The 27044-nt window shown below is 34.5% G+C and overlaps 1 protein-coding gene across 2 annotated transcripts in view; it reads right to left on the bottom strand.

Annotated features, from left to right (window-relative positions):
* Positions 1-27044, bottom strand: part of HNF4G (hepatocyte nuclear factor 4 gamma) — a 126161-nt gene that overhangs the window by 10254 nt on the left and 88863 nt on the right. The window contains exons 1-6 of one of the 2 annotated variants that reach the window (XM_081816165.1): positions 16087-16239; positions 13147-13318; positions 8516-8610; positions 5198-5304; positions 3191-3346; positions 77-164 (exon numbers count right to left, since the gene is read on the bottom strand). In XM_081816165.1, the coding sequence (XP_081672291.1) occupies positions 77-164; positions 3191-3346; positions 5198-5304; positions 8516-8610; positions 13147-13318; positions 16087-16222 (754 nt within the window). In that variant the 5' untranslated portion in view covers positions 16223-16239. Of the gene's footprint in view, positions 1-76; positions 165-3190; positions 3347-5197; positions 5305-8515; positions 8611-13146; positions 13319-16086; positions 16240-27044 lie in introns of those variants that run through there. The other variant, XM_031026885.2, reaches the window with a different exon arrangement.

The raw sequence follows: 27044 nt of genomic DNA, 5'->3' as shown, positions 1-27044 counted from the left end.
CCTACAGAATAGATCCGTGTAAGGATAAAGCATGCATAATTTCTTCTTAAATTAAAAAAAAAAAAAAAAAACTTACCCAAAAGCAAAATATCTTTATACACCATGGATCTCTTCGTAGCTCCAAGCAGTAAATGTTCCCCTGCGTGAGCTCTCAACAGTGCCACCTTAATGAAAAATTTCCAGTTTATCAATTAATTATAAAATATAATGATTAAAAGATGGTATAATATGTGTCTGATTAACTCAGTGTTCTTTAAGCCTGGGACCTTTTTTGTTTGTTTGTTTTAATAAACTACAATAGTCATAGATACTTGCCATCATTAAGCCTTCTATTTTTCTATTTTAGCATGTCAATAGAGTTTTACTTTTCAAAATTTCTATAAGTTCTAAGTCAATACAGTGGAAACAAACAAAAAGCAGAACGAAAAAAGCTGAAAGAAAGCATTTTGGAATGAAATAGAATCAAACAAATCAGAGTTCAAATCCTGGCTTGGCCACATACTACCTGTTTAACCTTAGATAAGCTAACCAGTATGTTTGGGACTCTTTTGTTTTCATCTATCAAATGGGGGCAGTGATAAAAATCTCAAAGTGTAGTCATGAGGACTACATAAGAAAATATATGTAAAACACACTCTGTTACACATAATAAACTGAATAAACAAAAGCAAAGCAAGGACTTGTGACATTCTGAGAAGAGGATGGGTGATTGGCCTGCTGATACTTTCTAGATTGAACCTCTAACTCTTCGCACTAAGCTCTCAACTGAGCTTTATGCATATACTCGATTGCCTACTTAACATCACCATCAAGAAGAATAGGGAGCATTCCAAATATAACACATCAAAGTAATGTGTCTCCAACATCTTCATCATCTTAGTAAATGGCTGGCCCCATCATTCAAAATGCTTGTTGATGTCAGAAACAAGAGTCCATTTGATTCCTTTCTAATTATAGCAAATCGGGGTGCTGCTTCCCCATTGCTCCACCCCAGTGGGGCCCTTTGTCATTCTTCATCTTGCCTGCCGCAATGCTCTCCACCGAGCTCATAGGTATTCCTGCTTCCTTTCTGGTTCCTCCATCCTAAATCCTTCTTGACAGAGCTTCCCAGAAAATATTTGTAAAATAATAATCACTTAATATCATTCCTCTGCTGAAAACTCTTCGCTGGTTCCTTACTGTTGTTACAGTAAAACCCAAACTCCTTAACCGTGGCCTCACAGGTTGATAGCTCAATGCTCTGCCCCCCACCCACTTCTCTGGTTTCATCTTGCAACATCCCTTGCTCACTTTTCTCCAGGCACGTTCCTGTCCCTGGAATGCTTTGTCCTCGGATCTTGGCATGCCCAGCCCCTTGTCATTCAGGTCTCAGGAAAAATCTCTGATCTCCAGCTTAATGTATGTCTTACCATTCCACCCCAGTCATTCTCCAACTCATTTCATTCTATTTTATGGGACTTATCCCCACCTAGAATTAACTTACTCATAATCTGTATATTTTTTATTGTCTGTCTCTCCCAAATAGAGTGCAAACTTTATGAGAACAGTGACACAATCTGTATTATTATCGCCAAATCCTCACGGTTCCTAAAACTGAAATGCAGTCCTACAAAATATTTGTTTGATGAATTTTCTGACTGAATTTCACTGATCTAGAATCAGTTTTAAACCCTGTTAAGTGGCGATAATAACATTTATGCCAGAGCTCCTGAGAGGATTACATAAAATAATGTAATATATAACACAACTGAAAGCTACCTTGCTAGTGCCTTAACCAAAATGGACATTTGCCAATCCATGGCTATTAATGTTATATTGTTAGTATTCAAGTGTCATTTAGTAAATAAAAACTCTTTCTGACAGGTTACTGAATTTTAATTTTCCAATTTTTAAATCATTGTCTTCATACCACAAGTCAGCAACTTTTAAGGAGGAGTGATAATAAAAATATAAAACTGATAAATAACATAACCCTACTTATATGGCTTGGGGTGAGACACGTATGTTTTAGCAATTTAGCATTATTCACTCTGAAATAACCTTCTGAGCCAAGCTATCTTTATGATATGTCAATAACCATGACTCACACCAGGAAGGCAGTTACAGAACATTTTAAGAATGATTTCAAAAAAAAAGACAGATTTCAGATTTCATAGCTTTTTTTTTTTTTTTTTTTTTTTGGTCACCATGTGAAATGCTGTCTTGGAAATATAACTGCTGACTTCCTATGATCACTTTTCATTCTGGTTGTGTAAATACTTTGCCCTTCTTGGATTTTTAAATAATCATGCACCTTTCCCTTTGACTGTTTCTTTGTTTTTGTGTATTAGTGGTAAAGAGCACCAGTCAGAGGGTGTAAAAATATACACTGGGTATAATACATACCATGGTTTACTCAATGTGGGTAATTAAAAATTTTCAAATTACTTGCATCTACAATATATTAACTACTTAGATGGAAGCATTCAAAATTAATCTGAAGCTAATAATCTAATTTTCATAGACTAGGAAATTAAAATTCTTAGCTATTAATTAAAATGTCTTAAGGTATATATATGACAAAATATGAAAATATATGTATTAGGAAAAGATTATTGTATCTGAATTCTATTTCTCTGTAGATTTCAGAGTATGATCCTAGAGACATTTTTGCCAGACCTATTATTTTTATACAGTAAATGCTAGAATAAAATTGACAATCTGAAGGGCAAAATTTTATGTTAATTGTATAGAGTGCCTACAAAGACAACAACACAACCTGTGTGGTTTCTGTCTAGGAGTGGTCTGGTATTTCAGTGGAATTTTATATGGCACCTTCCATAAACACCAAGACCCAACAGTATACCGCTTGCCTCCCACATATTTATTCTGCCAATACTTTTCTCACAATGGCGGTTCCTTGCTATCTGTTTTTCTTCTTCACTTAAGCTTTTTAAACTCCAGGAGGGAAGAACCGTGTCTTCCTCAACTTCACCCAATAAATAAATTTGCAGGGCCCCTAAAATAGAAGTTAAACCGTTGTGCCTCCTGCGAGAACAAGGTGAATGGACAAGAAAACCAATCTTTTTCCTCATAATTGAACCATTGTTAAATACAGTCAATCTATTATAGATGTAATTTAAAAAACACAAAAACGTAGCCAGGTTCAAAAAACATTTCCGAAAGCATTCATAACATCTTTTAACTATACCTGGTCATCCAGCGGTAACTCACAGAAGGCAGGAATATATTTAGCCCATTCCACCAAGACTAGGAGCTGTTGCTTCATAGATTCACAGACATCACCGATACTTGCAATCTTCTTAACATTTATGTCAGTGCTTGTGCCAGGGCTTGAGACTGAGATCTAGCATGAAGAAGATCGCCTTAATTTATCATTTAAAGCTTTGAAGTGGGCATTCCCATTGCCACAGTATCTTGAGATACACAGAACATTTTAAAATGGAGAAAAACATACCTATATGTACAAGCTAAATTGGAAACATTCACTGCACAGTACCATGCTCTGGGAGCAGTACCTTTTTCTTACGGGCAAAACCGCAAAATAACTGACTCAACTTTCAGCATTTTCCTAATTCAAAATAACTATACAAAAAGATATGCCGTAGTCACATGAAATATGCTCTGTGATTTTATTTTTATGAAGACAATGTTTCCAGTGCATACAGTTCACCAAACTGAGGAAAAAAGATTTAGAAGAGAAGCCAGAACTAGTGATGTTGCTGCAGGAAATGGAAGCCCATCAAAGCAAAAGTAAGAAACCAACTCTTGACTCAGCAACATTGAAAAGCTTAACCTGTAATGAAAAAATTTTCAAATTATATATAATTTTGAACTAGATAAAATATAAGTGGTTTGAAAATGCTTTTCTGCTAAAAATTGCTTTCTAAAAGTTCTTATAAACTTAATTTTTGAGCATGCAAGTGTGTGTGCATGTGTGTCTTTCTATGTGTTTATCTCTTCACAGCTTCCCTTAAGCCATTTTGTAAATGCTCGATAGGATCATCAAGTAATCTTCAAGGACTGATGATAATGGGGATGTTAGCCTCATCATACCACCCTCATGCTATCAAAAATGAAAGTAGTTGCACTGACTCATACAGAACCTGATTAATAGTTAGCTATTTCATAACTTTTTATAATAGAAAAATATCAGTAACTTTTCTAATGGGGCAATGCTAAAATAAACTGTCTTCAAAAGGTTTCCTCATTCGATTTTTTTTTTTTTTTCACACTGACCAGTTTATTATAAAGAATACAATTCAGGAAAAGCCAAATGGAAGACATGCATAGAACAAGGTAGGTAGGTAGGGGTGTGGAGTGGTAGAGAGCTTCCAGGCCCTCTCTAGAGAAGTAACCTTTGAGAAATTTAATGTGTTCACCAACCTGTTGTTCAAGAGTTTTTATAACCCAGTCTTCAGCTCCCTCCCTTCACAGAAAGCCAGTGGGTGGGGCTGAAATTTCCTATTCTTGAATCCCAATTTGGTCCTTCTGGTGACCAGCCCCAAACTGATTTCTGGGACCCGCCCTATGTCACCTCATTAGCATGAACTCTGGAGAGGTCTGCTGGAGATTTTATGACTAACAAAAGGCTCTCTTATCACTCAGGAAATTTCAAGGATTTTAGGTCTTTTTAAATTTTTTTTTTTAAGTAGGCTCCACACCCGAACATTTTTAAACTTTGGAACTGATACTCTCATTCTAGAAATTTAAAATAATAAACTCCTTCGCCATTGGTTTCTGGATTCTGGCTCTTCCCTTAAATACTTGTTTCCAAAGCAGATGCCGAGGTGAGTTCTTGAGTTCAGAAACCATTTTCAAGGAAGGAAGCTCTGATGATAGGTCTCAGCCAAGCTCCCCAAAAGTCATAGTAACTGAGTTTACAGATTTAATCAGTAAAGCAGGCTACTGCCTCCAGAGGATTGTGTTATGCATTCAGTATTTTAAACCAACCTTGTAAACAAACTTTCATTTAACGACATTAGACTGACATACATTGCATTTTTCTGTTTAAAAACAGGAAGTTGTCCAGGAGGAGTCAAAATTAAGTCAATAGACCACCTAATATTTTCAAAGTAAAACTGTAATTCATTTTAGAAATGAGCCCACTTAAATGGACTTAGACTATTTTCGGATTATGCCTAAGTAGACATTTGATAGTATTGAACAGGACTGGATACTGGGGCGCAGCAGGTACCTGGCGAGACCGAATTTCTGCTTGTGCCAGTGTGTTAATGGAGGGAATGTTGCTGCCATCGAATGTGCTTCTTCTGGTGCTTATTCTATCGCGTTCGTTTTGCACAGCTAGGGGAGAAAAATCACAGTATTCCTTGGTCAGTTCTTCTCACTACACGTCAGGAAATACAGTTTAAAGTTTAAAAGTAATAGTATAAAAAGTAAGAAGGGGCTAAGGGGCAGAGGGGGAAGTATGGTATGACTGAGGATATTCTTCAAAAAAGTAGAAGGCCAGGCCTGTCATTAGAGCTCATAAAAGATGGTTTTTTGAAACTTCATGATTGCAGCCGTGTCAGAAAGTGTTGGGTCAGTCAGTTCAACCATGCAGTATCTGTAATAGGATGGCTTTCCATTCTCTCAAAGTTAATAAACTGTAAGATAAGTAGAAGAAGAGTATAGCCTGTGAGACTGATCAAGTCAAAGAGTATGTCCACCATCAGAAGATACAAATCATAGATTTTGAAACTTCCATTTTTTTTTTCTAAAACACTAGCAGAAATGGAATTTCTGAGTGAATTTATTTAGTTAAGGTGATTTTAAGCTTGCAATCTCATGATCTCTTATGAAACAATGTCCTCAGGACAGTTTACAAGCATTAATAAAGCAAAAATTGCAGGAAGGGGTGTCTCCTGAGGAGATTGAGGTTTGAACATCAGCATTTTGGAAAGGTGAAGACATCTTAAGTATCATATAAAAAGCTTCTAGGAGAGAGCTAGATCTACTTGTTTCAGAAAGGAAAGGGAAAGTAATGTGTGTTCTTATTGAAAACTACATTTTATTTTATTTATTTATTTTTTAAAGATTTTATTTATTTATTTGACAGAGAGAGAGAGAGAGCACAAGTAGGGGGAACAGCAAGCGGAGAGAGAAGCAGGCTCCTCGCTGAGCAGAGAGCCCGATGCGGGGCTCGATCCCAGGACCCTGCGATCATGACCTGAGCTGAAGGCAGACGCTTAACCGACTGAGCCACGCAGGCTCCCCAAAAACTACATAGTAGGGAGTATTACCTTGTATATCTGTCATATAAAGAATAATATAAGGGGTGCCTGGGTGGCTCAGTGGGTTAAGCGGCTGCCTTCAGCTCAGGTCATGATCCCAGGGTCCTGGGATGGAGCCCCACGTTGGGCTCCCTGCTCAGCAGAGAGCCTGCCTCTCCCTCTCCCTCTGCCTGCCTCTCTGCCTACTTGTGCTTTCTACTCTCTGTCTAATAAATAAATAAAATCTTTAAAAAAAAAGAATACTAGAAGTCAAATATCAAAGTTAGATTTTACTTATTTACTTATTTTTTTAAAGATTTGTTTATTTATTTTGAGAGAGAGTGAGTGAGTGAGCACAGAAGTGGGAAGGGCAGAGGGAGAAAGAGAGAGAATCTCACTCTGACGTGGGGCTCAATCTCATGACCATGAGCCAAAACCAAGAGTCTGATGCTAAACCGACCAAGCCATCCAGGTGCCCCTCAACGTTAGATTTTAAAACTTAGGAGATAAATATATCTTCTGTTAACCAAAAAGAATGAAAACAAGGCCTGTAGCCCCTAAATGATTTAGATCAATGCTCTACCCTGTTCTGCTGGAGAGAGAAGACATAAAACTATTATAATTTTTATGCAATTATTATTTTATTAAAGAGATGCACCAATTTCTATGCCAAAATCTGCTATCGACCCCAAACTTACTATTAACCACCAACTCATTAATTTGGAAGAGAAAATACTGGACTTTTGCCTTTAAGAGTGAGTAGTATTTAAGTTGGGAATGAATCATTAATATTTTATCTTAAAATCATATTTACTGGTAGCTTACTCTTTTTTCCCCCCACAGAAATTGTCATTGATTTTCAGCCTAAACTGACTCACATGGAAATGCATACGTGGAGATAAAAAATTAAAATGTAAGCTATGCTTTTATGAATTTCATTTACATGATCAGTCCTTAGAAACACATCAGAAGAAATTGGGAACATTTGTAATCTTCTTACTGCTATCATTTTTGACATGAAACCATGCTTATATAGGTTTCTATCCAACTAACCTTGATATTATGTTATTAATGTAAATAAGAGAAATATATCTACTTTGAAACCCAAAAGTTACTTCCTAATCTATTTAAAAAAAACTAATGCATTATTCTATGAATGGTAGGAGACATAATTTAACTATTTTTGAAAATAATTTTCTTTCAAAACCTGTGAACTCTTAAAGGAAACAGAGGATTGCGACTTCCTTATACTTTTGTAGGAGTAGTGCTGGGGTTCAAACAGAAATAGATGAAATTGATTGACAAAGTATGTAATTAATAAACTACTAAATATGCCATTAGAAATAAGTCATTTTGTAATGACAAAGTGTTTCTCCTTTAATTTTGTGAACTTTGTCTTCTTTTGGAGACTAGCAATCTGAATGAAACCAACAGAATTTTGGTCTCTTTAAAATACTGTGACAAAGAAAAAACTAGCTATGTTCAATATAAGTTTGATACATTTTACATTTCTGTAGTATATTAACTTGATTTAATTCTTTTATGGTTTGTGAAATAGTTCTGAAAAATATTTCTTTGTATATAATAGGCATAAGCATGTGAACTGATAAGCATAAGATACTGCAGTGGTTATCTCCTGCCCAATGTTTACATGTGTTCAACAGATTTATTTCCAAATTAACCATAGTCAGAATGTAGGATAATATAATAAGATTAGTCACTACCTTCGAAATGAAATTAATGCACACTAAAACAGAGTATCTAGTCCATTGTCTCTGTTCCTCAATGGAATATAAGCTCCCTGAGAGGGAGGACTCTTTTTTCTGTTATGTTCACCACTGAAGGCTTAGCAACTGCAACAGTTTTTAGAAAGAAGTGCTCAAGAAATATTTGTTAAATAAATAAATCAGTGAATAAAAAGTTAATGTTCAATCAATGTTTATGGGATGAGCAAAGATATTCAATTATTATTGACAATAAGTATGTGTTTAAAAATAACATTTATAATTTCAACCTATTAGTAGATTTTGCATTTATCTTTTGAACAGGATATCGGTATATTATTTAGATAATAATTTTGTTTCCAGGTATAACACAGTAGTAGAGGTAATACTGTCTGGAATCAGACAATCATCAAAGACTGGGTGTCAGTGTCCTTGGGTAAATTCCTAAACTCAGGGAATTATAGATTCTTCATTGAGGAAAATCAGAATTCATGTGAAAAGGTTATTGTGCTTAAATGAGGATGTATGTGTATAACAATTTCCATCAATAATTATTATTATTATACTATATATTATTACCTTCTTTTTTCATTCCTGCTCTAAAACACTTTCTTAATCGACAATATCTACATTGATTCCTTTTGTCCTTGTCAACAACACATTGCCGACTGAACCTATAATATCAAACAAAGATATATTAGTTTGCAGAAAACTGTTTATCAAAACAAAAAACAAAACCAAACACGCACAAATAAACAGATAAATAGACCTTGCATAAATATGGTCAAATTTGGCCCCAACAGGAAGAATGTGTAAGAACAATTACCTGCAACTTTTCCAGTCTAATGGTCAGCATGTACATGGAAATACAAGCCTTACTTCTCATGCAGTCTTTATAATAAAATAAAACTGACTTTTATCTGACTTTTCACCAGTATACATAGTATACATTATCACTTCTATCCTGAGTTATGAAAGCCAAACCTAGTTTAAAAATCTTTGGCATGTGAGTTCTAATTGCTTATTACTAAATGATTTCAATGTAATAGAGAATATATCAGAACATCATTCCTCTGCACTTGCATGCTTTTCTCTTTTTAAATATTCTTCTATTAATTTCAAATGTGCCTCACATCAATTGAAATTTACTCTAACTGCCAAATTACATATCCAGAGGCGGGTGAAAACAGCATTTAGAGTATGGTCTCTGCATAATTAGGTACTACCTCACAGCCGCTAAAATGGTTATAATCAGAAAAAATAAACCAGACAATAACAAGTGTCAATGAGGATGTGGGAAAATTGGAACCCTCATACATTGCTTTTGAAATATAAAATGATGCAGCTGCTTGGGAAGAAATTTTGGCAGTTTTTAAAGAGAAGTTAGATATTAGAGTTACCATATAATCCAGAAATTCCACTCCTACGTATATACCCAAAAGAAATGAAAACATATGTTCACATAGAAAAGTGTACACAAATGTCCGAAGCACCATTATTCTTAAAAACCAAAATGCAGGGACAATGCAAATGTCCATCAGCTGATGAACAGATAAATAAGATATGGTACACCTACACAATGGATATTATTGTTTGGCAATAAATGGGAATGGAGTGCTGATACATGCTACAACATGGATGAACCTTGAAAACATCATTCTAAATGAAAGAAGTCAGACACAAAGGCCACATATTGTAGACAGGCGCTCCTGAGAGATACTGCTGCTTTGGTTTCAGACCACCACCATAAAGCTAGTATCATAATTAAGTGAGTCAAATGAAATTTCTTGGTTTCCCAGTGTATATTAAAGTTATGTTTACACTAAACTGTAATCTATAAAGTGTTCAACAGCATTGTCTAAAATAACAATGTAATACCTTAATTAAAAATACTTTATTGCTAAAAACTGCCAACCATTATCTGAACTTTCAACGAGTTGTAATCACTGATCACAGGTCACCATAACAAATATAATCATAATGAAAAAGTTTGAAATATTGCAAGAATTACCCAAATGTGACTCACAGACACAAAGTGAGCAAATACTGCTGGAAAATGGCACCAACAGACTCGCTCAATGCAGGGTTGCCACAAACCTTCAACTCGTAAAAAAAAAAATTCAATGTCTGTGAAACGTAATAAAGTGAGGCGTGTCTGTAATTTAATTTATATCAAAAGTCCTGAAGAGGCAAATCTATAGAAACAGAAAGTTCATTAGTCGTTGCCTGTCATTGGAGGGAGGGAGTTAGGGGAAATGGGGAGCAACAGCTTAAGGGTAGGACTTCTCTTTATAGACTAAGTTGGTTGCAGTGATGGTTGCACAACTCTGTGAAAATAATCAAAACCTGAATTGTACACTTAAAAAAAAAGGGTACATCTTCTGGAATTAGATGTGAGCTTGATTTCCAGGTCCACCATTCACTCCTGATGTAACGTGGGGATGTTATTTAACATTCCCAAATTAATTTATAGCTGTCAAATTGGAAGGACTTTCAGTAAAAAGTTGTGTGAGTGTAGGGTAAATATCAATCATTGGCTTTGGGGCAAATATCAATCATATAGTAAAATAATAGTATTTCTTCAAAATTGTGTCATAAAATTACCCACATCCACATGTATTGATGTATTACTGATTATTTGTGGCTGATTATTAATGATGGGAATAAAAGAACCTATCTGGTGATCTGTATTTCTTCTAAAAATGATGGGTAGCCACTTTGAACTGACTGAATATAAAGTCTACTATAAAAGAACTGGGCCAGAAGAGAGAGATTTTTAGGATGAGGAAAAAGAATTGTTCACTTGGGAATTCATGGCTTCAGGGGAGGGAATCCGATTACTAATCAATACAAGAGGAAAACACACCCAATTAACATTAATGAAAAAATTGAATAGACATATTAAGCACCTTCTGTGTACAAGATCCTGGTATAGGGATTAAACAAAGGAATATGACCTGTCTCCTCCATTCAGGGAAACTACAATCTAATAGAGTACACATACAAGTTTACAAACAGCCATAATAAAGAAAACATGATGTGAGAAGTATTGAAATAGCAATTTAAAGTGCTTTGGGACAGAAAGCCCAACTTCAATGGGACGGAACAGCTAGAGTGAAATGAAATTTGTATATCTGAGGAAATGGATAAATTTGAGACCAGCAAAATCTGAGCTTAAAAAACCTTTACTCTCCTACACCTTCATCATTATAATAACTATTTTCCAAATGGAAAATCATAGCATTTGCTTAATACCAAAATATGTAAAGAAGGCTAAGTTGGCAGCAATACTCACGATGGGAAAGTGTGAGGAGTTAAACTGTACATGTGGTGGGAATATTTTTTAAATTCCAGAAGTTGTTATGGGAACACTCCTTTCTCACTTTGCCCATACAGGAAGGGAGGAAATCTTGGAAGCACATGGTGCTGATATTTTCTGATTCTTAAAAGTCTTTGTGGGATTTAGTTGTTTGGATCACACCATCTTTCATATATATGTATTTCATCTTTAACAGAACACGTGACTCAAAATATATTGTTTACATGTTATTTGTGTTTATTTTCACTGTTAATTTTCTAATAGCACTGAATATTTAATGTAATCATAGAGAAAATGCTTTTAATGAGGGAAATCTACTTGGTTTATTTTTTATATCTAGAGCTTTGATGTACATAAAAGCAAGCGTCATCTAAATATATTTTCTTGTTTATCAAGAAGGTTTTATTTTATTTTTTTATTTATTTTATTTTTTAAAAGATTTTATTTATTTATTTGACAGAGAGAGACATAGAGAGAGAGGGAACACAAGCAGGGGGAGTCGTAGAGGGAGAAGCAGGCTTCCCACCGAGCAGGGAGCCTAATTTGGGGCTCAATCCCAGGACCCTGGGACCATGACCTGAGCCGAAGGCAGACGCTTAATGACTGAGCCACCCAGGCGCCCCCAAGAAGGTTTTAAAGTGGATGATGGACACTTTTTTTTTTAACCAACTTTTTAAGCCCTCCTGGAAAAATTACTAGAGAACACTAGTTAGATATTTGGAGAGTTATATATTAACTTTTTTCCAAATCCCTAGAAATCAAATGTCATCATACTGTAAGGGAGATAACTTTTTACCAAATGTCCAGCTTGTTCTCAGGATAACATAGCAATTCTATACATGCTTTTCATCAATAGAGCAAGCTTTGATATTTTTCTGTTAGCATCAGTCATTGTTTTAATCGTCCATATTTCACATAGATGTAATCTGCACTCCAGAACTGTCATTCTGAACACTCAACGTGGACGATCTAACCCTAACTTGTACTATGATGTTGACTAGATATTTTTTTAAAAGCCTACTAGAAACATGTGACATATACAGTATAGTTAAATACATCTTAGACAAGACACTGAATTCAATGGCAAAATTGTGGCATGAGAAATACATTTCAAATTTTAAGATTGAAAATTTAATTTCATTCACTGACTTTGACAAGCTACCAAAATCATCCACACTTTAATAATTTTGTTTAAAAGACTCAGGAGGTAGAGATGTTGAAAAGAAAATCAATATGCAGAAAAATACACAGATTGTGAAACCATTTAAATATAGATTTAAATATGTCCATTGGTATGTGAACATGTGGTAAAACAATAAAGGAACATAAAGAAAAGACAAACACCAAATTTCAGACAGCAGTTACCTCTGGGAGAGAGGAGAGAAAGAGAAAGTGATAGAAGAAGTGTGTTCACTAGAGGCTTAGACTATATTGGTCTAGGTTGGGTGATAAGTATGTGGATTTTTATATACATTTTATAAGTCTAAAATGTTTCATAAAAAAGAACCACCTCTGGGAATGCATCCTGCATACACACCCACATATCCTTACTTTTAACACAGCTTATTGATTTTGTTTGTATAGTCACAGAATTATGAAAGGTCTGTGTTTCTTAAGATTTTATTTATTTATTTGAAAGCGAGAGCAGGAGAGCAAGTGAGGGGAGGAGCAGAGGGAGAGGGACAAGCAGACTCCACGCTGAGGTGGGAGCCCGCTCGGGGCGCCATCTCACGACCCTGAGATTATGACCTGAGCCAAAATTAAGAGTTAGGTGGTTAACTGACTGAGCCACCCAGGTGCCCCAAAAGCTCTGATTTTGTTTCCTTACTTCTTGCACGCCATTTTGAAATGCCTCTAAAGATAACTTTCTCAAAAGGAGCATCTCAAGTACCTGCAGGAATAAACGTGACTCTTGCGTATGCTGCGTCTGAAGAAGCCCTTGCACCCATCACAGCTTGATGCTCCATAATGTTTTCCCGTTGCTCTGTCCCCACATATAGCACATAGACAGTTGACACCATTGTCTGTGGTATTCATACTTGTTGTCTCTGGAGCAGAGTTATCTGTTAAAGAAAAAGAAGAGTAGCCTTCAAGTTAATACTAAGTATTTCTTATTTATATTACCCTATAAATTATTCACAGGCTCAAAACAGTCCATTTCCTTGACCTCTTGGAGCACACCAGTGCTCTCCTTTTAACCACCGACCACTTCTTCTAGTCTCCATTCCAGTCTTCCCTCTCATATTTCTGAAGATTAAACTTCGTGACACCATAGGTCTCAGTCCCCGTAAAAATACTCTTTCCCAAGGAAAGCCCATCTGGTCCCATTGTGTTAAACATCATGTGCATGAGAGAAAATCCCCAGATTTTATCTCTAGTTCTGATGTCTTCCATGGGTATCAGTCTGAAATGCCCAAATAACTATTTAACAACTTCACTTTAAAGTTTAATAGAGATTGCTAATTAATGTATCAAAAACAGAACTCTTCTATTTTTCCCCTCAAACTTGTTCTTCCTTCAGTCTTCCCTATGTCAGTCAGTCAATGGTACCATCCAGTACCTAGGACCAATAACCTGGTGGTCTTCATTGGATTCTCTCCTTCATTGTTCATATCCAATCTAATACTAAGTCCATATTTGAAATACATATTGGATCCACAACTTTTCACCCTTTTTCCATGGCCACCCTTATCCAGTCAACTATAATCTTTCCCCTAGATTACTGCAATAGCCTCTTATCTAATTTTTCTGTTTCCACCCTTGCTCCCCTACTGTTTATTACCCCAAAGTGCTTTTGGAATAAGAAATTCACATCATATTAGTCTTCTGTCTCTAACCCTCAGAAACAGAATAAAGCCTACGCATCTCAGGCTTGCTGTAAAGCCTTGTGTGATAAAGCCCCCTCCCATCTCTCTGACTCCATTACTTGGTACTACTTTTCATCCTGTTCACTCTTCAACAATGTTGCCTTTTTAACCCCCTTGGAGTTGGCTCCCATCTCTGAATCTTTACACTTGCTGTTCCTTCTGCCTCCAAGGAAAGTTCTTCCTCAAGGATGTCTTTGAGCTGGCTATCTGATTTCTGCTCCCATCTCTCACTTTCTGTGAAATATTCTCTGAACACACATCTAAGAATCACCCCTCATCTGCCCTTCAAGTAGAATCTAGAACCCTGATTATTTTTTAAATAACTACTTCATTTTTAAAAATTATCTTATGAACTAGTCTGTTCATTTACCACCCCTCTTTCCCTACAGAATATAAACTTCATGATGTTAGAGAACTTAAGATCTGTTGTACGCACCCCTGTCTTCCAGCTCTGAGAACTGTGCCTGGCATAAAGTACGCATCTAATCCATAGATTCCTCTTTTGGAGGAAGAGGCTTAAAAAACTCCACATAAATATTTTTATTTAAATGGTTTCTTAAATGAATTAGTATTATTGATTACATCTTTAAAAATCTGTATGGACTCAAAAGACATTGAATATAAAAGACACTGAATATAGGTAATATATTAAAAATTATCATAATATTGTATGATAATATAAACATAATAATAATGCATATTTTGAATATAACAAAAAATAAAATTAAAGGCTGTCATGTACCATTATATTCTGTGAAAACACACATATTTTACTTACTAATACTTCTGAGTAGACAGACATTACCATATATAATTTCGTCAAGTTAAGAAAAACCTTAAAGAGAATATGTTTAAGGGTTAATCATGTGATGTTATGGAGTTTAAAGCTAGGAATTTTTCTTTTTGGTAATATAAACAAAATAGATATTAGAAATATGACAGAAGTATTAGGATTGATTGTATTCTAGATTTATGGAAACAGGAAAAAAATTCAACTCTTGCTTCCAGTTTAATGCCATAATTACATATTGTTAACAACACTAATTCTCTTTGTGCTAAAATTTCAGAATTCATCTTCTGAGGATTAAAAAAAATCTTCCACTAATAAGCTATTGTTTATTATAAATATAACGAGAACAGCAGTTGTAAAACTGAGGAGCATAGCAGAACATTACCATATCCTGAGTATAAGATACATTCTCAATCCTGAACTACACACACACACACACATTTTTCAAAGTATATATAATACTAGATTTGAGGTGTTCTAACAATTATAAGTAATCTTGGACAAGATTTTTACTTGGAAAAAACCTAAATACAAAGTCAACAGTAAACTGTATTATATAAAGACATGAACTCTAAACAATTCACGCCTTATTTAAAGTTAAAAAGTTACAGTAGATAAATACCAAGAGCTTTGTGAGGCTAAACATTAGCTTTTCAAGTAGTAAGGTTATAATATAAGCCTTTCTTTCCTTTCATATTGTGTTCAGTGCAAAAACTTAGAGTAATTTTAAACGCAGTTTCTCGTCAGCAGCCATTGAGAACTGAAATGACAGGAGGAGGCAACCAGTAAAAGCCTCCAGCGTTCCGTATGTCATTTTAAACACCGCATAGAAATGTACTTCACAGCCAGTCTGCCAATATTACTTACTCCTGTGATTTACAGTAAATAAAGTAACTGATGAAACTGTTCTTTTTTACCTTAAGTGGCCCATGACAGAATTCTGAGGTCACTTTATTACGCATAACTAGACTTTTAAAAAGTCTCAACATAAACGAGCCATAACATTATTAATTTCAATTTTGTGAGGAAATGCAAAAGCTCAGATACGTGGTTTTAAAAAGCAAGCCCCAAGTTCTTCAGCAAGAAGACACAGAGCTACCACCTGGGAAGCTCAGTTTGTACCCCTCCCATTATACCTGCTTTCCTTTATGTCTCCAAGCAGATGAGAACTCACCATTTGAATTATATAGAATCTGCATAGTTTCAAACTCCAAAGTTGTATAAGTTGGGTCCAAAACTTCACTGTAATTTGCCATCTCCATGTCCAGTATCGGTTCTGATACCCTCATCATTGACTTAGAAACACACATGCAAGTGCCACCACAGGCCAGTGTGTGTGATGGCTGTTGGGCTTTCAGTCTGTGAGTGATAATCCACAGTTAACTGTTACTGTTAACAGTGACTTATGTGGGAGGAGCCGTAAACCTGGAAATTCCTCTGCAGGCCATATTCTGCTCACTTCTTTCTCTTTTATGGCATACGAAAGCAATTCCTTGTGATAATCTTGGAATGCTTCATGGAATCACCTTATCTGAAGTGCTTAGTGGACGAACCTGATTTCCTAAATCGATTTCCAGTAGACAATAAATGATGTCATTAAGTAGTTAAAAATAGAAAAGAGAATCTCTCAGGTTTCAAGTATTTGTGACATGATTTATCCCATTAAGGGGCTGAAATCACATACCACATGTTCTAAAAGATGGGATTTTACTGTTATGAATCAAGTCAAGACTGTAAGTTAACACTTAACATAAGCACTTAACGATTTCAATTTTTCTTACCGTACAATAAAGCTAACTTTGTTTATGTTGGGGTAAAACACTTGTAATTTGAAATGACAGGGATTTATGATATATTCCAGTAGTAGCCTGGACATAACCCTAATATGGCTTCACATATTCTCCTTAACTATCTCCTTATGAATCTGTGTCCCTTGAATGTTTGTAAACTTCCCAAGGACAGAACCACTAGAGTTACTAGTACATTGTAGGCATTCTATAAAAACAGCTACATGAATAAGCTTTCATTTCTTTCGACATCTGATGCTTATTACATTCTAGGCACTGAACTGAAATAAAAATTATCCCTAACGTGTGTGGATCTATCCATTCCCATCATCAACCTTCTAATACCTAGCATCCGTATAGCACAGCACACCTTTTACACACACACGTGACAAGGAACATTTAGAGTTTGGGGACCATTTAGAAGATAGGAGTCAATGATTATATTTTACTTCTGAGAATATGTTTATTGATTTTATTTTCCAAGAAAGAATTCCAGCCACATTTACGTTATAAAGTCAGAGTCTCATTTCCTACATTTGTTAAAGACTATGGCAAAGTAATATTTCTTATTCAATTTCTTAACACCATAAACCTTTTATTAAACCTTGTTTAATAAAATAAAAATATTTTATCTTAGAAAATTATTATATTTTTCATCTGGGAAGCCTGGCCTCTTAAAATAAACTCAAAACCATGGGAAGAATTTGTGAAGAAAATAGTGGAGTCATTTTAGCAACCAGAGTCACTAAATCAAACAGTGATCACTGGAATAGTCCACTTGCCTTCATATTCTGTAGCACTCCTAATTGTGAGGATCATATCTGAGGGATACATTTTAGGGACTGATTCTCTTTAGTGAAGGCTAACTGTACTTACTCAGTTTTTGGAGAAGCGGACAGCAAGCGAATCCCATGGTTTTCATTTGCATGAATTAGTTATCTCTTGTGAAGTAACACAGACATGTTTCCTGTGTGACCCAAAGCAGTGAATTGTGCCCAGTTCACACTCTTTCTCTTCTACGTGGTAGCTAAACAAGGCTGAGGAATATCACCCATAAAAGTGTCCCAACAGAAGGAAGAGAAGAAAAGAAAAAGGTGGAGAGTCGTTCATTTATAGGGCTCAAAACACTAAGAGAAATGTGGATATAGCTCAGGAGAACAATGCTGTCATGGTTTATTGTTCTACTTCATCCTGTGTCCCCAGGTGGCATCACTATTGGATCAGGGCATTTTCCTTGAAGGGGGAAGGGCTACAGCTTATCTCAGCACAAGTAGTCACTAGCAATTCATCAGAGCTGGCTTTCAAGATGAAACCTGTTTCCCATCCATGTTACTGTAAATTATTTTTTACATTTTATAGAGTAAAAACTTGAGAATTTCCAGAAGATATAGCAGATCCAAATAGCAGGCATATCTCCTCAAGTGGGCAGTTTGTCTTCCTAATGATATTCAGATGTGGAAACACCCACAGCATCCAGTCAGCCTCAGTCCAGTGAAGGGAAAACTCTCTTTAGGTTTTACATTCTCGAAGAAATTAAAAAGTACCATAGAGGACTTCTTAAATGCTAGGATTGGTAATTTACTGAACTGGTTTAGTGAATAAAATAAATAAAACAGAGAATTGTGAAAATGGTTTATCTATTCTTAATAGTGTATTCAACTTAAATGTGTAAACTGCTGCTGTTTTGTTGGATAACCAAGACTTTTTGTTCGAATAAGTACCCACTGCTTGTGATTCTTTATTAAATCGTTTGTTTGCAGAAATCTCATACACTGCCTTTGACGTCGTTTTTTTTTTTTTTTAATGGAGGAAAAAAGTCAAAGCTATCAGTAAAACCTAAATGCAGAAACCTTCTAGAGTTATATACTTTTTCAAAATATTTTATATATCTTAATCCACTTGCTTTTATCCACTTCCAAAGTATTCCCCTAGGTTTTTATTGGGGAAAAAAAATCTCTTTTAACACTCAGGTTTCAGCAAATTATGCAATGTTAACCTAAATCATGATGAAATAATAAGAACAAATGACATAACCATGCTACATAACAAATACAAATGACCTTTGATAACTTTATGTAGCTGGTCAGATGGTCAGAGACATTGCAACACTATTCACAATAGCCGAGACGGAAACAATATAAATGTCCATATATGGATGGATAAAGAAAGTGTGCCATACAGTGAAATACTATTCAGCCTTAAAAAGGAATAAACTTTTGATACATACTACACCATGGATAAACCTTAAAAACATTATGCTAAATAAAATAAGCCAGTCACAGAAAAAGACACTACATGATTACAACAATACGAGAAATCTAGTCAAACTCATATATTCAAAGAGAGGAATGGTGGTTGCCAGGGGCCAGGAGGAGGGCGAAATGGGGACTTACTAATCAAAAAGTGTAAAATTTCGGTTAAGCAAGATGAATAAACTATAGATAATCTGTTGTACAACACTGTAACTGTCAATAATATTGTACTGTACACTTAAAAATTTATTCAAAGGTTGGTTTCATGTTAAATGTTCTTACTAAAATAAAATAAAATAGACTTATGAAGAAAATCTAAACTATATTATGGGAAAATGATCAACCTTATCAGTAATCAGAAAAAATGTAAAATAAAACAATTCTATTAAACAAAAAAAAAGGTGCCTACTACTTAAGGAAGTTAGCCTACCCTGAAAACTAATTAGTATGTTCCACAAAAGAAGTTGAAAACCTGAGTTAACCCAGGGAGTTGGCTAAAGGGAGATTAGAGTTTTTCTTGTATTGATTTTAACATAAGATAACTTGTTAATTAATTTCCTTATGACCAATCCCTCTTCTCTACTTCTAAAATTAATTAGTCTAAGTTCAGAATATTTTTATTTGCTTAAAAAAGAATAGGGAAAGGGCAACAAGATGGATGGGAAAGAAAAGAAAAAAAAGAAGAAAATGTCACAGAGAAATAATTTTAGTCATGGTTACTTTTAGATTTTTAATTATGCATCATAATCTAAGCAAGTATCACATTCTTTAGTATTTTTGTGTTTTCCATGCAATAGTGATCGTTGAATTTTTATAATTTAGTAAATGTGATTCTTGGAAACATGTCCATGGCATAATTGGACAAAATAAAATTACGTGATTTAACTGCATAAACCTTAGATCCATAAAACACTTATGGTATTTGTTTGCATATTTTCACATTAAAATTCAGCTATTTTCAGGAAAAAGACAGATGGACACCACACAGGGAGTCTTTCATTATTGCTTTACCCAGTACTTCTTATGGGTAAAATTCATTAAGGCTACATTAGATTAAAAGCTTAAGTAGTTATTACAAGAACTATATTAATTTTATGCCTAGGTGATATAAAAACAATTATTCTTAAATAAATGGGACTTACTAAACCCTACATTCAGCATAAATTTATGAGTACTTTTAAGCTTAACTTCTAAAGGTTGAACTGGGAAAAGCATCAAAAATTCATGCTAATTCCTAAGACAGTAATTTATAGTAAGTAGCATACATTTTCTAAAGTAGAACTGTATTAACTTAATCTAGGTCCAAAAATATAAATATATATGATAAACTATGACCTACTGAAAATCTCTCTTAACAGAGATTACTTTGTAGTATATGTTCTGTAAGCTTAGCAAAATGTTGCTGTTCTTTGGGGTGATATCATGATTTATAGGCAAAGATGTACCTTCTTAGCCCCGATTCAGGGCAAACACGCCAAAGAGAAAAACATTATTGGTTAGATAAAAGGTCAATTTTAAAAAGCACAACTCATATTCCTGAAAAATGTTTCTCTCAGAGCAATGGTTTTCTAAACCGACATGTGAAATATGATATTTAAATTTTTTTAGAGCAACATAAAGAGATGAAAACTACATGGTGTTTGAAGAAGACAACAACTCAATTCACTATTGACTATCCAAGATAGCAGAAACATTTCTATCTTATCTGTAAGACTATTAAGTCTGTTAAATTGTTCTATATTTCATATTTGATTTAATCATTCCCTCTAAGCATGTTTTAAAATAGAAGACAGGCTAATAAAAATCAAGGTTATTTTCATAAAAGAATGATCTTGATTTTTATTAGCCTGTTTTCTAGAAGTTTAAATTATGTAAAATAGTTTTCATGAAAATAATCTGGAATGTTAGTATCAATATTAAAACATTTCATATTAAAATTAGAGTTAATAAACTTTGTTCTGTAATCTGATTTCTTTGAGGTTACTTTTCATTACCAAAAATACTATATTAATCTCCAAAGCACATTAGTAGTTTCTCTTGTTTCCATATTCTACCTTTTCAAGTATGAAGATTACACAGATGTGATCCCTAGAAGGTAGATGAAGAAGAGTAACTATCCACATCAGCTCAGTGTGGTCTCCAACATAAGGAAACCATTAAATGGAGAATCTGCCCAGTAAAATGACATATTAATCTAAAGCTAAGCCACCTTCCACTTCTCAAAAATCACTTCATTAAAAAAAAATAATAATTATTATTATTTTCCTTGCTGCCACTGTCTTGACCTAACCATCATTCCTCTTTTGAAATAGAAATTTTGTCTTTTCTCTCTACTTTAATGAGGGAAAACAAGCATCTTAAAAAATTAAAACAAACAAAAATAGACATTTTAATCTTCAAAGCAAGTTGCTATTACTGACATGCAAAGAAAGAAGTTGGGAACTGGCTGTAATGATGGGATTCTATTTTCAAAGAGCTTCATAAATCCTTTCTTAAAGTCCAGATTACATAGCATTTTATATAAACCAAAATAATTTTCCTTGTCTTTTTTTCTTTCTTCTTAGATCTAGCTGACGCTCGTGCAATGAACAGCAGAACCACATAACTTGCTTAATCAAAGTCATTCCCAACATTAAAAATGTCTATTATTATTGTTTTTGAAACACACTTCTATCCTAAAATTGTTGAGAAAATTTAAAATTTAAACTGAACTTCTATCAATTTTGTTTACATATTTTTATAATTCTCTGTAAATAATTATAATTATCCATAGCTCATTGTTCAATTTATATTGCTTTTTAATTCATGACTATAGCCCAAGGAAGCAATTGTAAATCCTTATTTTAGATTCATCACTTATCTGATCAGTGCAAATAACTCCCATCACTACTAAAAAATGCCATTTTTTAGTAAATCTAAGTACACTGGACAGAGATACATAGCACCTTACAAAATAGCTGACTTTATTTAAAAATGTTACTATTCTTTATAATATTCATGATTTACCTCAACTACTCATATTTCCTATTTTCTCATTAAAACATCAGATTATTGTTTAAAAGCAGTTATATAAATAAAGATAAATAAATGTAAATGTAAAATGTAAATGTAAATGTAAAATGTAAATGTAAAAACAAATGTAAAACCCAAAACTAAAGAAGAGTGGAGACTGTATTAGCATGAAATCATTTACTGTTAGGATAGACCAAGGGGGACTGCACAGCCCAGATATAAATGTAACCAAGAAAGCAGTCTGAGGAACAGCGTAGAGGTGATAGGAGAAATCTGCATATATTAAACCTACCTTCAAGGTCAGTTGCCTTGTGATTCAAAATAGACTCTCCTTTTCAGAAGATAAGGAGCTGATTAGAACTAAATTATTAACTGGAATATAGATTATACTGGTACGGAAAATAAAAAAAAGTCTGGATATAAGGGACGTTAGGATTCGACAGTCACTTATTTCTGCATTGCCTTTTTACAATCGGTATTAACCATTGTTGCCACTGCAAACTCAGCAAGGTTAGTCAGAATATTCAAGATTGTGGTGGCACTCTGATATCAGAGTTGCTACATTATGCAAAATGAAGGGAAGGAAGTTACCAGTTTGGGCCAGTACCTATTTCAAATATGTTCTGAAGAGAGATCATGTTTAATAAAAATAGCAGCAGTTTTACTATGCTGAGCGCAATTAGACTTGAACATTTCGAACAAATGTATTGTGACCGTAAACTTTAGCACCTGGGAGCCAAATCTGTCTATCCAGATGTCCATCTGTCCATCCACCCATCCATCCATACATCCATCTATCCATCCACCCCTACCTACATAAATACATACATAAGAGTTACTGTTTTTTCATTCAAAAAAGGTAGTAACAGACCATACACATAGTCACAGAGTAAAGAAATGCTCAACATTCCTCCTTAAAGCTTTTTTATATACATAGGAAGAACAGCATATTAATGTGATATTTGATTTAGAGAAAACTAAATAATATTTGCCTCTCCATTTAATAAAGGTAGGTATGTGACTGACTCAATTGAAATGTTAAATTTATTTCACCTCCTTTTAGATAAATTTCTTTTTGAAAAAAGCAATTGGTTTTTTGAAAATACCATAATGAAGTGTTCCTTTTGGGATAAAAATACAGGACAAAATTAAAAAAAAATAAAAAAAAAATACAGGACAAAATTAAAATGATATTAATAGGTAAGCTCGTGGCTTTTGGCAACGGGTTGCATTTCAAAATTAAAGTAACAGGCTATTATCACTCTCAAGTAAGTAATTTGTAACTGTTTAATGTTTAACTTATACATTAAGCCAGTGATTCAGAAATTCTGCTGCACATTAGAATCATCTGGAAAAGTTTTAAAGACCTCAAGGCCCAAGTTGCATCATATACTAATTAAATTAGAATGTAGGGTGGAGTCAGGTATCAGAGTTTTAAAAAATTTGTAGGTAATTCCAATGTGCAAGAAAGTCTAGAAACCACTGCTTTCAGCTGTAAGTTCCTGAAGGCAAAGACCTTATATTCCTTATTCATTATTGTAATCCTAGGGCCTAGCATAGTATCTGCCACGAGGTAAACTCCCCAATTACTTATCGAAGGTATGAATAAAATGCATATGCAAACAATTAACTTTGACATAGGAGATCATTTATATTGCGCACGTAAGTACATTTTGTATGCCAAGCACTTCTCTAGTCACTGAGTATTTTTACATGAACAAACAGAGAAAATCCCTGGCCACATGAAACTTATAGTCACATCATCATCATCATCATCATCATCTATATCTTTATAAAGAGATGGATAATTAAAACCACTTTCCACTGGATCCACAGAGCTGGACTAAAAAATATAATTAGTATCTTATATACTTAGACCTTGAAATAGCTAACTTACTGGTTTGCAGGTAAATAGAAAGAGGTATAAACCTTCCTATTCACTGATTCCTCAATGACTGTCTTATTTTACACTGTTTATTCTTAGGTATTTCAGAGGGAAAATGCTGCAAAAACTGAATTGGCAAATAGAACCTTTGCTCCCAGGAGAAATAGAGGGTAAAGTTCCTGTGAGCCTCTGATCACATTTTTATAAACCAATGAATTTGCAACCTCGCTTTAGGTGGGTTTCTGTTCAAAGACCCCTTATTTTATATATATATATATATACATACATATATATATATATATATATATGTATGTATATATATTTGATTCATTAACATTGAACTCGCAGCCAATAGCATTATAACTCATGCCTGAATGAAGCTCATCTAAAATATAGTTTCTCTGTAAGGCACATCCCAGCCTTCTTGCAATTAGGAATACTAGACAGAACTTTAGTACTACACTTGGGGGTCATTTTAAATAGCAAAATCACCAACAAAAACACAAAAATGAGAAAAACTTGGCATTAAATATGTTGTGAAAAGGATATTTATTGGTATGAGAGCTGACAAGAAGGCAGAGCGCTGGGGCACCTGGGTGGCTCAGTCGTTAAGCGTCTGCCTTCGGCTCAGGTCATGATCCCAGGGTCCTGGGATCGAGCCCCGCGTTGGGCTCCCCACTCCCCGGGGAAGCCTGCTTCTCCCTCTCCCACTTCCCCTGCTTGTGTTCCCTCTCTTGCTGTGTCTCTCTCTGTCAAATAAGTAAATAAAACTTTTTTAAAAAAAGAAGGCAGAGCATTGCCTTGTATGATCTCAACTGGGAACATGCTCATTGAACAACTCAAACTTTTCACCAGTCAGCAAATCCATGAATGACTGTAAATGGCCCTTGAGTATTGATTTTGAGTTTGGAAATATATTTTAGCAAGTAGGTGTATTTGCAATCATGGAACCTGCAAATAATGAAGATCCACTATATATATGTATATGCATTACTGAGGTTTTCAATATGCAATAAAAAGAAAGATATTCATTGGCTGTGTAACATATTAATTATACATTAAAATAAAGAAAACTTCCTGAGAATTACAAAGTCCTTTGTAGTTTTTCATATATATATATATTATATATACATGTATGTATTATATACATATAGTTTTTAAATTAAATTTTAAAAAAGCTATGTGACTATGTTTCTGTTATTAGCATTTGGGTTTAAATGTGAAGAAACAATGGATATATATATTAATAAATCCTTTCTCTTTGAGGCTTGTCCATTTTTGTTGACCCAACCTCCTAATGTTTATAAGTCATTTTATTTGATACAAGAAACCAAACAATAATTTTTCAATTCTGGGCCACTAAAAGTAAGAACCCTATTTCTAAATCTTTAATAAAAACAAATCAGCCAGGGGCACCTGGATGGCATAGTCGGTTAAGCGTCTGACCCTTGGTTTCGGCTTAGGTCGAGCCCAGCGTCAGGGTCCATGCTCAGCTCGGAGTTTACTTAAGAGTCTCTCTCCCTCTCCTTGTGCCCCTTGCCCCCCAAGATAAATAAATAAATCTTTAAAAAAAAATCAGCCAGTAATTTCACTATGATACTGGGTTATGATAGTAAATGGAATGTTTGTTGGGGCAAACACTGTTACACTAACATTAATTAGGGCAATTTCATTTTTCAGCGATTAATATACATCATGATAGCAGAAATATTTTCTTCTAACTGTTCTCCTTTCAGTTGTGGAAAAGAAAATGAAAAAGAACAAACAACTTAGATTAGAAATATGGACCTCTGGAAAAATTTAAACCATGAATATGTAAAATTTAAATAAATGAGTTATTTGTATCAGAATACTAGGGGCAAAAAATTGTTTTGATTAAGTGTTAAGAGCACACCATAATAATTTTTTATGGTATTACTACTATATTTTAAATGAAAATGAGTAAAAATTAATATCAAGTAGGAAAAACTATATAGTATCTGTACAGAAAAACTGTATAGTATCTGATCTATTTTTCACAGAGCTGAAGCTTATACAGTTTTGACGGGACTCTTGAAGAGAAATAAATTTCTAGAAACACACTGCCAAGGGCCCAGAAGGGGCTCATACACAGGGATGTGCTTTGAAAATTGAAGTTTCATTAGCTTCCCTTGAAATCAAACCCTGACTTAGCAAATACAGTAACTGTTTTTATTTAAAATTATATTATCCTGATTCTTCCTTTCCCTGTGGGGCAACTCCCTCTTTTTCTCTTCCTTATCCACCTCATAAATGTTCATTTTTTTAGCTTGCTGCTATTTTATTTTCTTTTGGAATCTCATGCATTTAAAATTACCATCACTGGGCGCCTGGGTGGCTCAGTTGGTTAAGCGACTGCCTTCGGCTCAGGTCATGATCCTGGAGTCCCGGGATCGAGTCCCGCATCAGGCTCCCTGCTCGGCGGGGAGTCTGCTTCTCCCTCTGACCCTCCTCCCTCTCGTGCTCTCTGTCTCTCATTCTCTCTGTCTCAAATGAATGAATAAAATCTTTAAAAAAAAAAAATTACCATCACTATTTAGAAATATAATTCCAAATTTTTATTACAATGATTACTCCTTTGCAAAATATAATTTTATATCCTCAGTGTTTTTTAAGCTCTATGCCCAACGTGGGGCTTGAACTTATGACCCTGAGATCAATAGTCGCATCCTCTACCAACTGAGCCAGCCAGGCACCCCTATAACCTTAATTTTTGATTAATCCTCTTCACCTTAGAAAGCTTTTCTGTCATATAGAGTAAAAGTTTTCCACAGTATTATAAGTGGAGACCAAAAACTTCAATCTGGTTACTGTGAAGTTAAAAGAATAACCCAGGTGAGCCTACAGAACTAGTTGGTTTAGAGGTGAAATGTCAGGCGGTTCAATCCAAGTCTTTCCAGGTTTCAGAAGTAGTTTGGACACGGTAACATTTGTCTATTAAGGCTGAAATATTAATGGAGAAGATTCTGGATATTGTCATTGGTTAGAATTACACCAAGAATATTAGAATTGCCAAAAGTATTATCCCCAAACTCTTATTATTGTGAAACAGGTCATTGCACATTATATACATATACATATATATACATATACACATGAAGTTTTATATATAAAGTGGAACTCATTTACCCACAGCAAGCAAAAAGCTTTCCTTTCTGATTTTCCTAACTTTATCTTG

Source organism: Leptonychotes weddellii, chromosome 4 (assembly GCF_054177405.1).
Source record: "Leptonychotes weddellii isolate Sample4059 chromosome 4, ASM5417740v2, whole genome shotgun sequence".
NCBI lineage: Eukaryota > Metazoa > Chordata > Mammalia > Carnivora > Phocidae > Leptonychotes > Leptonychotes weddellii.
This window is presented reverse-complemented; position numbering and strand designations above follow the sequence as displayed.